Source organism: Gossypium raimondii, chromosome 8 (genome assembly GCF_025698545.1).
Source record: "Gossypium raimondii isolate GPD5lz chromosome 8, ASM2569854v1, whole genome shotgun sequence".
Lineage (NCBI taxonomy): Eukaryota > Viridiplantae > Streptophyta > Magnoliopsida > Malvales > Malvaceae > Gossypium > Gossypium raimondii.
In genome coordinates this window covers 36,767,668-36,782,235 of record NC_068572.1, presented here as the reverse complement: position 1 = coordinate 36,782,235, position 14,568 = coordinate 36,767,668, and the positions used below count along the sequence as shown (strand labels likewise).

Sequence of the window (14,568 nt, the reverse complement as noted above, 5' to 3'; positions counted from 1 at the left end):
AAAAAAAAGAATGTTTTTGTGTTTATACTGAGTTTGAATCGGTGTCAATTAATCTAAAGTTAAAAACTTCATTATTTTCATTTTATAAAGTATTTTAATGAAAATAATGAAAACAACTTTCTATAATTTTCTATTTTCACATATTTTTATTTTAATTTACAAAAATTATTTTAAAAATTTCAACCAAACACCGAAAATAAAAATAGCATCTATTTCTTAAAACCAAACAAAACCTTAAATTTTTAAATGTGAGATACATTTAATTTTTAATTTTTATATATTTTGAAGAATATAATTTATATATATTATTCTGAAGAAAACAAAAAATAAAATCAAAACTAACCCAAAAAAGGAAAAAGAGAAAAGAAATGCATAATAGTTTCTTGATCTTGCTGGTAATGTATTTTTTATTTCATGAACAGTTTTAAAAAAATAATATGTGTATTTTTAATTACTTTACCATAATTCTATAGGACATTTGTCAACCTTTTAACCTTATAAAGTCTAAAATTTCCACTAATAATATACCGAATAACCTTTTTAAACATCAAATATTTCAGTAAATAAATATGTATCACATATACTGATAACGAGTCATTTTAAGGGGAAATGTGTGAAATTAAATGACAACTAGATAAAAAATTAGAAAGGTAACATGTTTCCTAATAACCCTAATTCATCAACTACAAAAGAAAGTACTCAGGATATATATATTCACAACAGCTGATATACATAATGGCATAAATTAGAACTTGTCTACGGTGATAAGAGTGAAGATGACGATGAAGGCGAAGAAGACATAGAGGGGGTAACTTCAGCAGGTCCACCAGGCGAATTGCGACACAAAGGGCACGAAGCCTTCATCTTTAGCCACTCGTCTATGCAATCGGAATGGAAGTAATGGCTACACTCTGGTATGGTCCTCAATGTGTCCTTAGGTTGATATTCCGATAAGCAAATGGGGCAAATATTATCGTTCGGCTTGGGAAGACGCCCGCTCTCACCAAGCTTAGTCTTGGGGTAGGACTCAATTGTTGGCCCGTCGAGCCCTGTTATGATAACAGCCGGTGAAGGGGCGATTGACGTGGAGAATTCGAGACTGGTGAGGTTGCCTCCACGTCCATACCATCTCACTCGGCTACCAATGAACGAAACCAACCCAATTAGGCTCAAGAGTCCTGGAATTCCAATGCCAATGATAATTCCATACTTGGCACCCCTTGGAAGACCGCCTGTAATGGGAAAACCAATATCAGGGTCTAAGCTCTCTGTTTCCAATGCCAGTGATAATTCCATACTATTTTTTTCTTTCAAATTTGTATATTTAGAGTCCTAACCCAATTTTTTTTTTGTTAATTCAGTAAATTAATTTGATTTATCCTAATGTTATTTAACATATAGTGAGGTAGCATATATACATTTGTCATTTTTTTATAGTTTGTATAAATATTATACAATTTCCTTCATTATGCAAAAAGAAAAATCCAAATCAAGATATATATATGTTATGTCATCATATGATTTTGAAAATGAGTCACGTCAAATTATTTGGCATAAATAACTAAAAAATAGTATCAGCTTATTAGGTTGAAAATGATTAAATTGGGTAGAAAAAGTATCATGGAGGCCTTTTACTGGTAGCCAAATTAAATTTTGCCTCTTTTATTAAAAAAATAAATAAATTGATCATTTTTGTAAAAAAAATTTATCTATTGATATTGTTAAAAACTGGTGTGGCTAATAAATAATCAAATATTAACAAGTGGTGTGCTATACGTACCTCATGCTGATGTATATGAACCAATTTTTAACGGTACGAATGGATGAAATTTTTAATAAAAAGATCAATTCGCTCTTTAATCTAACATACAGAAATTCATCTACCCATTTTTTGAATAAAGAAATAAAAATACAATCTGATTCCTAATATAAAAACCTCTATGGTACTTTTACGGATTAAATTGTGGTAGAAAGACTAAATCCGCAAAAAATACATAGTACAGGGAGCTTTTATAGAATTTAACCTTTTTATAAGAATATATGGAAAAAAACCATTTCAATGGTTTGTAAGGAGTCTTGGTAACTTGTGTTGGCATTATTTCTGCATTTCAGAATTTAACTACAGTGTCGTTGATATTTTGGATTAAATTTACAAAAGCTGATCGTTCTGTTCTGCATCACCTGTTCCATTTTAAGTTTTACTTGAAAGCTTTTGATACAAAATAAAACAATGTAAAATCAACACGATTTCATGACATGGATCCAAATTAAGGTTTCTAAAACTTTTTTGACCAAGTAATACTCTATTTTCAAGTGCTATTAGGTTCCTAGTCACTATAAACAAAAAAAGTAAAAGAGTTCACCATTATCAGAACAGAGCATTCACCATGGCCGTAGTTGAGCAAGCAGTAACTTACCTTGGGTTGGCAGATTAAAACACCCAATTTCCAGAGCAGTACTATTCTTGAACCGGCAGTCTCCTCGACCTTGAATACATGATCGACAATCGGGTTTACTCCATTCTAACCGGACGCCGTCCCACCACCCATACCAAACAAATGGAACCGTAAAAGTTGTTATAGGATGACATGCTGACTGCAAAACATCGGTAGAATCCACGAAAATGTCTGCCGGCGCCTGAGAAGCCACAATAGAATAATTCTGATTGCTAAGACATGGGATTGGCCTTAACCCACCTTCGGCAGCTTCGATAGCAGAGCAATTGAAGAAGGTGAAGGTATACCAAAACTCAGAGTCGAAAGGAGTTCCTGATATATTGAAGGAGTGCAAGAACCGTTGAGGGAGACAGAAATTAGGGTCGTTGATCCATATCTGTTGGGCCTCGTAGTCGATGTACCGGACTATGAATTCTCCGGATCCGGGGAGATTAAGGACTAGTTGTTGTGTTTTGTTGCTGCAAGAAAGACCGAAACCGGGATAGCTGCAGCGACCATTGCGGCTGCCTTGAGGGTTGAGCCCGAAAGGAAAGTTAATTTGTGGTCCACCGCCAGGGCATGAAGTGGGACAAGGTTGAGCAGCCGTTGGTTTTAGAAGAAAGAGCAAAAAGAAGATGAAAGGGAGAGATGTTAGAAGAGACATTTTCCGTGGAAGCCTTGTTTCTATTTTTTAATTTTTATTTCCAGGAAGGGGTAGGGTAGGGTAGAGTCTTTCAAGTTAAGTGAGGTTTTGCGTGGAAATTTGGATGGTTTTACTTCAATCTACGCCCCGCAGTTCCAATCAGGTAGATATGTTTCAATGGGAAATTGACACGTGTTCTCTCTCCCCTCTAAATTTTGGTTAGAATCATTGATTCAACATAGTTACTTGGAAATTTGTAACTTGGCTGATACGCAGCATCTCTCTCGTTTTTTTTTTGCCTTACATGTCGAGAAACAAGGTAAAAATATTAAGCTTTTCTTTTAATTTTATACCTAATTAAGCCCTTTATTAGTTAAAATAATTATTTATTTAAATTTATATATAATTAAGTATTTATTCTTAATTAAAAAATTAGTTAACAATTTTGTCATTAATTAAATTGACCGTTAAAATAAATTAATATCTGAATCAAATAATGACATCGACAATTTTTATTTAATCTAATATTTTTAATAAAAATATTAAAAAATAAAAAATATTATAAATAATCAGAAAAAAAGATAAAAATTATATACATTATTAAATATTTTAAAAATTGAAAATTGATATAAACTTATAAAAATATAAAAAATAAAAATATTATCCAAAATATAATAATTTATAAAAAAACTATAAAAATTAATAAAATATAATTAAAATATTTAAAATTTTATAAAAACATATTAAAATTCTATAAAAATCATAAAAATTGTAAAAAAGTATTAAAAGTTTTAAAATTGATATAAACTTATAAAAATCATAAAAACTTGAACTGGACCGGATCAATCGGTTGGACTGGTTAGACCGAAACTAGTAAGAGTATCGGTTCGGAGAAAGCCATTAGATCGATTGACATTGGAACCAGACGATTGAACCAATTTTTTTAATTTTTTAATATATATTTAATTTTTTTATATTTCATTTAATTAAACTGGTCGGATCGGTCTAACTGACAAACAGGTGGCCTGATCGATTCAACCACCGGTCTGTTTCTGAAAACCTTGATCAAAATATTTTATTTTGCCATATGCTAATGGTTGGGTAATGAAATTTTGGTTTGATAAAAAATATTAAAAAAATAAAAAATTGGTTCAACCTCTCAGCTCCCATGTTAATCGGTCTAATGGCTTTTCTTAGACCGATACCCTTACTGATTTTAGGCTAATTAATCTAGTTCAAGTTTTTATGATTTTTTTTAAAAAAATTTTTGTATAAGTTTATATCAATTTTAATATTTATTTATATTTATTTACAATTTTTAAGAATTCTGATACGTTTTTTAAATTTTAAATAAGTTTAGTTAATTTTATAATTTGTTTATAATTTATTAGAATTTATTATATTTTATATTTTATAATATTTATAATTTTTATAATCTAAATATATATATCAATTTTAAAATTTTTATGAAATTTCTCCAATTTTATGATTTTTAATCATTTTATGGAAAAATATTGGGATATATCTCAAAACTATACATGAACTATGGTTAATGTGCAATTGTATACATGAACTTTGATTTTGTACAATTTTATACATGAAATTTTAATTTGATCAAATTTTATAAATTATTAACACAATTATTGATATAATATCATTTTATGTTTATATATTGCATACATAAATAATTATATTTATCCAATTTAAAAATAAATTGATGTATTTATTTGTTTAAATGTGTATGATTAAATCAAAATTAAAATTTCAAATATACATTTGAACCACAATTAGAGTTTTACGTGTATAATTGCACTAAATTAAAGTTCATGTATACAATTGCACATTCAATCAAAGTTCATGTCTAATTTTAAAATTTATCCCAAAAATATTAGATTAAATTAAAAGCTATCACGTGTCACCATCTAAATAGTTCATCAATTTATTTTAACAATCAACGTAATAAATGAAAAGAAATTTAATTAATTATTTTAATTAACTATATTTTTTCATTTTCTTAATGCTTTTGACATATGAGCCTTGTTTTTTTTTTATCTTTCATTTGTATTTACGACATGTTTTGTTACTGTCTAATAATAGGAGATACATATATTAAAATAACTAGGTATAAAATAAAAAAATAAGTAATATAATTTTAAACATAAAAGTAAAAGGAGGAGTAAAACTCTTAAAAAATGTGACTTTTTAAAATAAGTGAAAATTTGTATTTTGTTTTGTCACAAATAAATTATGTGTATAATAAGTTTATTGTTAACTTATATCAAATATGTGAAAATAATATTCCTACCAAATCTATTATTAATGTGTCATTTTTCTTAATTTGTTAGGAAGGTATAATTACTTAGTGTATATTTGATAGTGGACAACACAAAATAAAAACAGTGCATAATTATAAATAAATAGTAATAAGTTTTTAAACATAAATTTTACATCTAAAATCCAAAACTTTAATTTTATATAAACCTTAAACCTTAAACTTAAACAATTAAATCGAGATTCAATAAATTTTAAACTTTAAACTCTAAAATCAAGTAAAAGTAATAATAATTATAATCAATATTAATTAGGTTCAAATAAAATTATTAGTTAGTATATATTAGTTAAATGTTATTGGCGACATAAATCCTATCTGGATATAATATTTTTTTAATGTTTTGTATGATATTTTTAAGGTTTTTAGAATCGAATTGATGGTTAAATCATTCAAGCTATTGGTTTGTCAGTTCAACCGGTCTAATCGGTTCAAAAGATCCGTCTAAATAAATCATTAAAAAATAAAAAAAATATTAAAATCTGATTCAACCAGTTCAATACCCTTCTCCAAATTGGTACCCTAACTGGTCCAACCCGACATTCTGATTAATCAATCACATCTTAATATAGTTTTTAATTGCAAAGCAAATGCAAAATGATTGATGTACTAGTAATTTAAATTTTAATTGCTCAACAACATCCGCATAAAATACACAAAGCGGATCCTCGGTCAACATGTACTATCATACTAGAATTGTGAAATCAAGATGAAGATCTATTTGCTTATTTATTATTCTTTGATGTAATGGCATGCATTGAGTTTATGAGGCAAGGCAAGGGGTTAAGAAGCGTTGGATGGCGGGTCAGCAAGAGTATATGAGCTAAGTTTTACATCATTCACCTTATTCCCAAGTTGCAGTCTTCGGCATATAAAGAGAGATGAATTCAAAGTTCCAACTGTGACAACCAAACAAATTTTTTTGTTGTGTCATTTCGTCCCCCCCCCCCTCCCTTTTTTTTTTCTAATATATTTTCAATGTAATAATACAGAGTGATTAGGTCTTGACCTAGGGATTGGCCGCGTAATTTTATTTCAGCTCTTAAGTTCCTACTGAAGATGACCGTATAGCTTGGAAACCATCTTCTACTACAGAATTTCAGAGTTAAATCAACCTATGAAGTAATCCAAGATTGAAGGCTCAACTATAGTTGGAAACTAGATTTATTTAATTTAGATGCCTACTGATTTATGATTTTGACTAAATAGACTTTTGCAAGGAGAAGAAGACTTCAGGGATTTAAATTGCAGTTGCGGCCGCATTACGTTTATTGCGGTTGCGGACATAACAGATGCTATTGCGGTCATTGTAGGTATTGCGGTCGTAAATTTTTTTTCAATTCGCACAACTTATTGTAAAGCATAGTAATTATAATTATAACTATAAAAAGTCATTTTTAATGATTTTTAGAGTGTTTTTTAACACTTATGAACTTTTATTAATATGAGAACACAATTTTTACAATCATTAATTATTCTTATATTTATTTACGAATTTTCTAAGAATATTATATTAACTAATTAAAAAGTAAAAATAGGAAATATTAAACATTCATCATATTTAATAAGTTTGAAAGTTTTATAGATAAAATAATTAAAATTCATACATGAGAGAGGTCTTCAATATTTCTTAATGACTTTGAAGATGGTGAAGATATCAAACATTCTATGTTGCAAAAAGAAAAAGGAATAGATAAATGTATAGATTCTCATTAATTATTCCTATTTCCTACCACTTATTCTCACTTTCATTCTACTTTCATATATAGTTTAACATGCTTCAATTCTTAATTATCTTTTCATAAAATATACTCAATTCATTTATCTAAAGATATATTTTAAATATTTTAATATCATTAAAATTTAAAACATTAACAAAAGTTTTCTTAAAAAAAAAAAACATACCTTACAAATAGTGGTAGTGGTACGATTTAGTTTTCACCAATTAATGGAATGACGAGGAGAATCAGATCCTTCACCTTCACTTTGAGAGTGTTCTTGATTTGATTCTCTTGGCCTTTCTTGAAATATATATATATATATATATATATATATATAAAGTAACATTTTCACCTTAGTTTTCATATAATTGAGGAGTAGGATGCATGAAAGGTGGAGGTGGGCGATACATTGGTGGTGGAGGATGCATTTGAGGTTGATATGGCACATCATAATTAGGAAATGGTGGATAATAACCATATGGTTGTGGATAACCATGTGAAGGTTGAAAATATGAAGGTTGTTCTGGTGGATAAAAACCTTGAGTGCTAGTAGATGAATCACTATACCCAAGGTTACAAGAACTTGATCTCCTACCAGATGAAGAGCCTACAGAAGTATGCTTCTTGCCTTTTCCTTTTGATGGAGCTCTAGGTTCACTTTTATCTCTCTTAGGTTCAGGAAACATATTTTCATCAAATTCTGATCTATCACAAAAATATCCACTAGTGGTACCAACCCCATATTTTCCTCCATACTGACTAAAAGACCTAATTTTCACCTCCATCACCACTATGTCCATCATCGTCATCAATTGGTCTTAAATCATCACCATCGGGTCCATTGTCACTCTGAGTTGGGCGTTGCACTAGAACTTGAATGAGACAAATTTTGTTGTTAAGATCGATCAACATTCATTTCATCATCAAAGGTATCCACAAGCAATACATCGGCATTTTCACCATCTAACAATGGTTTCTCTTTCTTTTCAAGCCATTCTGATAGTGGATGAATATCTTCAATGGTATGATCAAGGCTAATAGGATTAAAGCTAGCGTTTATATCATCAATGCTCATTATTTTTAGATGCCTTATCTGAAGCCTCATATTATAGTAGGTAAACACTAGTTTCTCAAGTTTTTTTATACTTCAACCTATTTCTTCCCTTGGTGTGAATATAACAAAATGTGCTACAATTTAATTCGTTCGCGATTTGATGTAGAAGTTGTTTGACTAAGCACTTTAATTTCAAATTTTTGTAACTCAGGAACACATGTGCCGTATATTATCCACCACTTAGCTGCATAATTTTATTTAAATTTCAAAATAACTTCAAAATGTAAAATATATTTAAATAATATAATATAAATTAAATAATTTAATTAACTATTTACCCAGATTCATTTGCTTTCAAGCTCTTTATGCTTGTGGAGTACCGAATGTCTCATGTCTATCTCTAAATAGTAACAACTGCATAAATAAAAGATAGAGTAAAAATGAAAAAAAAATAATTCCATTTCAAATTAAGTAACTAAGTTACAAATAGTAGTACTTGAATCTAACCTGATTATGTAACACCCCTAACTCAGATTCGTTGTCGAAACAGGGTTACGGAGCATTACCGGTGTTTACAGGTCAAATAGAGATAATTTGTATCATTTACTATTCAAATCCAAAATCAAACATATTCAATAATATTGTGCCTTATATGGGCCTTTGAGGCCTAATTTATGCATTAGAAATAAGTTGAGACTAAACTGGGAACTTAGAGAATTTTTTGTGAAATTTCAAAATTTTTCTTAAGTGCAGGGGATATATACCCGTGTGGTTAGGCCGTGTGTGCCCTAGGCCGTGCGGACATTCGATGTGAGGCACACGGTCGTGTTCGAGCCCGTGTCCATACCCATGTAACTCTCTGACTTGGGTCATACGGCCAAGCCACACGCCCGTGTGCTAGGCTATGTGAATAATTTAATTTGCAATAATTAGGTGCAGGGGTCACACGACCAAGACACATGCCAGTGTGCTAGACCGTGTGTCATACAAGGTTGAGATACATGCCCGTGTGGGCAATTCGGAGCATTCTGTTTCTCAATTTTTAAGATGCGGGGGACACACAGCCAAACCACACGCCCGTGCGCATGGCCGTATGTCACACATGGCAGAGACACACGCATGTGTCTCTGCTCGTGTGGACGAAAATAGGCCATTTTCAAGGCCACTTTGCTCACCCAATTTGTCCTCCACCTACATCAACATTTGAATACATTCACCAACCATTTCATAACATTAAAATCAAGCCAAAACTAAATTTTTATGCATGATATATTATCTTATATGTTCAAGTGTTAAAACTTACCAAAAACACACTTATACTTATAGACATGTTTTATAAATTATGCTAACTTAAAATCATTCATTAATAGGTTTATATACTTCCCATCATATAACCATTTCAACACACATCAAACATGATAAGGCCTTATATAATTACATCAAAATATACCTAACACTAGCCATTCCAATGGCTAGTTACAACAAAAACATTATCATGTCAACATTGGCTAATTAACCTATACATGTCATTATAACTAAAATTAGTTTTCTAGTTGTACCCAAAATGAGCCGAGGGATAGTGTGATGATGCTCTGACTAGCTTTCAACCTTTACGAGCTTTCGAGTACTATAAAACAGAGGAAATAAAACAGGGTAAACATTTTATGCTTAGTAAGTTCGTATAACGGTAAATTAACTTACCATTCACGTTCATTTAAAGTAAGCATACAAATCAATTTAATCAATAACCTAACACACATACATCCTCATCAAACATGTTAGTTATGTAATTCACATAAGTACCAAGAAACATGAATGAGCTCATCAATATTCCATTTCCACATACATGTATTTATCACTCCAAGTGTCAAATGAATATGTACATACCATATCTTTGTATTTTAATTATTTCTTATAGTAATTCATCTTGAATTCATATCATCTCATACCGGAACTTTACCTGTTGAATCGTTTAAAATATCGATGGATACAAGGGTAGTACACATGAAGTGTACGAATCTAAAATCCATCAATTCATATTCGGGGGGTGCTCATTAGAGCACATAAATAGGAACCCCTCTCTCGAGCCATATAACGAGAAGCTCCTGTGAGCCATGTAACAGAAAGCTTATCCGGGCTGTATAACGAGAACCTCATAAGAGCCATAATCGGGAAGCTCATGCGAGCCAATAACGGGTAGCTTTGAAGAGCCCTTAACGGGAAGCTATGGATAGCCATATATCAGGAAGTTCAAGCGAGCCATATCAGGAAGCTCCGAAGAGCCATTAATCAGGAAGCTCACAAAGAGCCTTTAATCAGGAAGCTCAAGAAGAGCCATATATCAGGACGCTCAAAAGAGCTGCGGTGTGTCTACAATACATGCAGAATCACAACCGATCGGGATGCTCCTAAGAGCTATTAACAGGAAACTCGCAAGAACCATACAACGGGAAGCTTGAGAGGGCTATTAACGGGATGCTATTTTGAGCTATGGTGTGTCCGCAACATATGCAGGACCACAACCAATTCGAGAAATCCTGTATCCATCGAATTTCATTTATTCAATCAGGACTTGATGTTTGTCAGGCACTATCGGATATAATATTAATTTTATATTCATAGCAACAATACAATCACATACACAAAATTCAATTCAAGCATATAATTATACACAATTTAGTTACACGAACTTTCCTCGACACTTGCTCGTGTACAAAAATCTACTAATCTGATACTTTTTCTTTTCCTCGATCTAACTTCTTATTTGATCTTTTTGGATCTATATAAATAAGTTTAACTTCAATTTAATACATTTCATATTCAATTTAATCCAATTCACATTTAAGGCAAAAGTACCATTTTGCCCGTATACTTTTGATAAATTCTTATTTCATCCCTAGGCTCGAAAAATGAAATTTATGAAATTTAATCTTCATTCCAAGTCGAGAAATTTTTACACACAATAATAGCAATCCCATGAATTCCATGAAATTCAAAATTCTCCATGAATTCAACATCTTTTTAATTTAATCCCTGAATCATTTTTTTTTTCAAAATTCTTTAATAAAACACTTTTAATACCCATCAACACCTCAAATTCATCATCTAATAACTAAAATCGTATGAACTCATCAATGGTAACTTCTAAAATTTTCAATAAAATCAAAAACCAAGGTAAAGGTTAATTGGACCTAATTGTAACAATCACAATAACATAAAAATTTTAAGAAACGGGAGAGGATTTGACTTACATGAAGAAAAATTAAAAAACTAGCTTAAAACCCTCTTCAATGTCTATTTTTAGAACTGAAAATGATGATCAAATGTCTAGAATTCTTTAATTTTCATTTGTTTCTTTAGATTTGGTAAAAATTCTAATTTTGCCCTTATTTCACACAATTTTTGTCATCTTTTTAAGCCTATGCCGCCTTAGCCAATTACTTTAGGTATATTTATGCCTAAAGTCTTTCGTTATTTACCATTTGAACTATTTAATCACTATTTCTTTTAATTAACAAGTTTTGCACCTTTTTTAATCTAGTCCTTTTTTAACAAATTAGACATGTAATTGGTGAAATTTGTTAACGAAATTTTCATACAACATTCTTATTATACCGTAGACCACAAAATAATATTAAAATAAATTTTCTTCTGACTTTAGATTTGTGGTCCCGAAACCACTGTTCCGATTTCTCTGAAAACAGGCTATTACAAATTAACCATTCTGGCTTGAGTATTAAGAAAATGTTCTAATCTTTCAATTACTGATGTCGTACCTTTTAATGTTTCTATTACTTCATTCTCAAATGCTGCACCCCAAATTGAAATTGAGGATTGAGAAAATAACCTAAGCATAATTTATAAGAATATCATCAAATAATAATAATCTAAAGCTTAAAATAATAAAATATAAAATATTTCTTAATTAAATGAAACATTTTACCTTACCAGCTGAATGCAAGTCGGAACGCATAAAATTTCATCTATTGTCAATAATCTTTTCGTACTCGGTGAAATATTAACAATCTTGTTGAATTGCTCGTTTAGCTCTATCAATAGCCTCATAAATAAAGCCAATTGTTGGTTTTTCATCACCATCCGCAAGTCTCAATACTTTTATTAGGGGCTCGTAAACTTTTATGAGGCCATTGACTTTTTCCCAAAAATCTTTTCCCAAAACAATTTTTTTTGGCTTCATAAGCAAGCCCTGACTTTTGCTGTCCCCTTTTTGATTCTTTAAATTCCTATATATTCATAAGAAAAATTTTAAAATAATATAATTTAAATTATTTGTAACTAATAAAATCATTAAATGTTGCTATATTTAAGTAATTATATTAATTAATTATAAAATATTGACCTTTGAATTAAACATTTCTCTCAAACCTTGCTTTTGCCTTGTTATCTCTTCAAGATGAATGAAATGAGTTGCAAATCGAGTAAGTGCAGGTTGAAGTATTTGGTTCCCTTGCGTATACTTCTTCATCAAATCAATAGTCCAAATGTGATTGTATATAAAACAAGTCACTTTCTTTGCCTTATCTAACATTTTTGCTACACTGGGCTTTTTCCCAATATCTTCAAGGCATAAATCTAAACAGTGAGCTACACATAAGGTCCAATATAGATTCTTACTTTTCAACATTAAATTTTTTTCCAGTAGCTTTCTTTGTTGTCTCATTATCAATCACTATTTGGACAATGTAACTTTCTCCAATTTTTTCTACAATTGAGTCTAACAAACTGTAGTAGAATTCAGCATCTCTACTTCGAACACACGAGACATCCACAGATTTTCAAGAAATGGTTCCTTTACTGCAATAAACAAGGAAATTAATGATGTGCATTTGATTCAAATTGTTGGTCCAACCATCATACATTAGAGTTGCATCCAATTCTTTCCAATGAGTCTTTAGACCATTTACCTAATCACGAACTCGTTGATACTCTGACTTCAAATACACATCTTAAACCTCATAAGGTGTTGGGAGCTTTACACCTTGTCCAACTTCTATTGACACTTGAATTAAGTTATACAACCATGGAAAGCTTGCTAATTGAAAAGGAAGTCGTTGATATATTAAAAATTTAGATACCACTTCACCTATCTTCATGCATAAAGTCTTTGAAAAAGAGTCATTGATCTTTGGTTGCTTTGAGCTTTTGCTTCTAGCCAATTCATGTATAGCTCTCCTGAAGGTAAACTCAGACTCACTTGGGATGGATTTACTTGTTCTTTTTCCAGGATATTCTCCAGCAGATCCATCAGAAGATCACCCTTCTTTATAAATGTTACTCCAACCATTAGTACTTTATTTGAGTTCTTCTCTTCTATGCCACTCGTGTTGTGATTGGATACTTTCTCGAGTTAATTGCCTTATAGTAGAAACCTCATTAATGAATTCCTCGTGTTCATCTTCCTCTCTTTTTAATTGGGTTAAGAATTCATTTGTTCTCCTCTTTTTGTCTATTTTCTTTGTGTTGCTTTCTTTCAGTATATTCATCATACTTTCTCTAATAACACATGTTAATAAAATAAAAATAATTCACGCCTTATATTATTATCAATTATGTATAATCTTTATTGATAAATTTACAATAACATTTAAAAATAATAATAAACTATCACATACTAGTATCATTAGGGCATGGTGCAACATTGCTGGTTTTATGAGCAATGTGCTCTTTAAATCGTGTTATTCCTCTTTTCACAACTTTACCACAAAGTTTACATACAACATTTCCTTTCGTATTTGGCACTGGAGTTCCAAAGTGCCAACCTATATCATTACTTGGTGCACCCTCCAATCCTTTAGTCGGAAACTCTTCACGTGGTGGCATGCTTTATTTTTATTTATATACAAGAAACATAAAATTATATTTAGAAATATAAGCAATTCATTACTTATTTTATCAACAATATAATACAAAAAAAAGTAAACATCACTAACATTGAAAAATTAAATTTATTGCATAATCCATAATTTTTTTTAAAAAAAACAACACACCATAACCCATTATTACTCGGTCACCCAAAACCTAAAAAATAAAAATTCAAATAAAAGTTCCCCAAATCCCCCAAGCCCCAACCCCCTTCTTTTTTATTTATTTAAAATATAGCTGAAACTTTTTATTAGAGAAAAGAAACCTTAAAAACAATTATAAAGCAATACAATCTAGCCTGAGCTAACCTATTAGCTAACAACTTACCTCATCAACTAACTCTAACTAACTGCTCCATAACATACTAAGCTATTGCATAAACCGTAATATTTGTGATTGGGGCTAAAGAAATCGCTATGTGCATTTTATAGGTTTTTTAAATACAAAGCTTCAGCGTTAATATTCGTTATAAATTTTTGCTAAAAATAGTTTAGGGTTAGATA

The 14,568-nt window shown here is 30.4% G+C and overlaps 2 protein-coding genes across 2 annotated transcripts; both read right to left on the bottom strand.

The window, feature by feature from the left end:
- Nucleotides 1-614: 614 nt before the first annotated feature.
- On the bottom strand, nt 615-3,162 carry LOC105791347 (RING-H2 finger protein ATL20). Its single transcript, XM_012619386.2, has 2 exons — nt 2,418-3,162; nt 615-1,232 (listed from the first exon to the last, which is right to left on the bottom strand). Exons 1-2 carry the CDS (start codon nt 3,097-3,099, stop codon nt 757-759), a joined length of 1,158 nt encoding a protein of 385 aa, XP_012474840.1. The 5' UTR covers nt 3,100-3,162; the 3' UTR covers nt 615-756.
- A 4,319-nt stretch (nt 3,163-7,481) lies between these two features.
- Nucleotides 7,482-7,928, bottom strand: LOC105793281 (extensin-like). The gene has a single exon (XM_012622207.1). It carries the CDS (start codon nt 7,926-7,928, stop codon nt 7,482-7,484), a length of 447 nt encoding a protein of 148 aa, XP_012477661.1.
- Nucleotides 7,929-14,568: the final 6,640 nt, after the last annotated feature.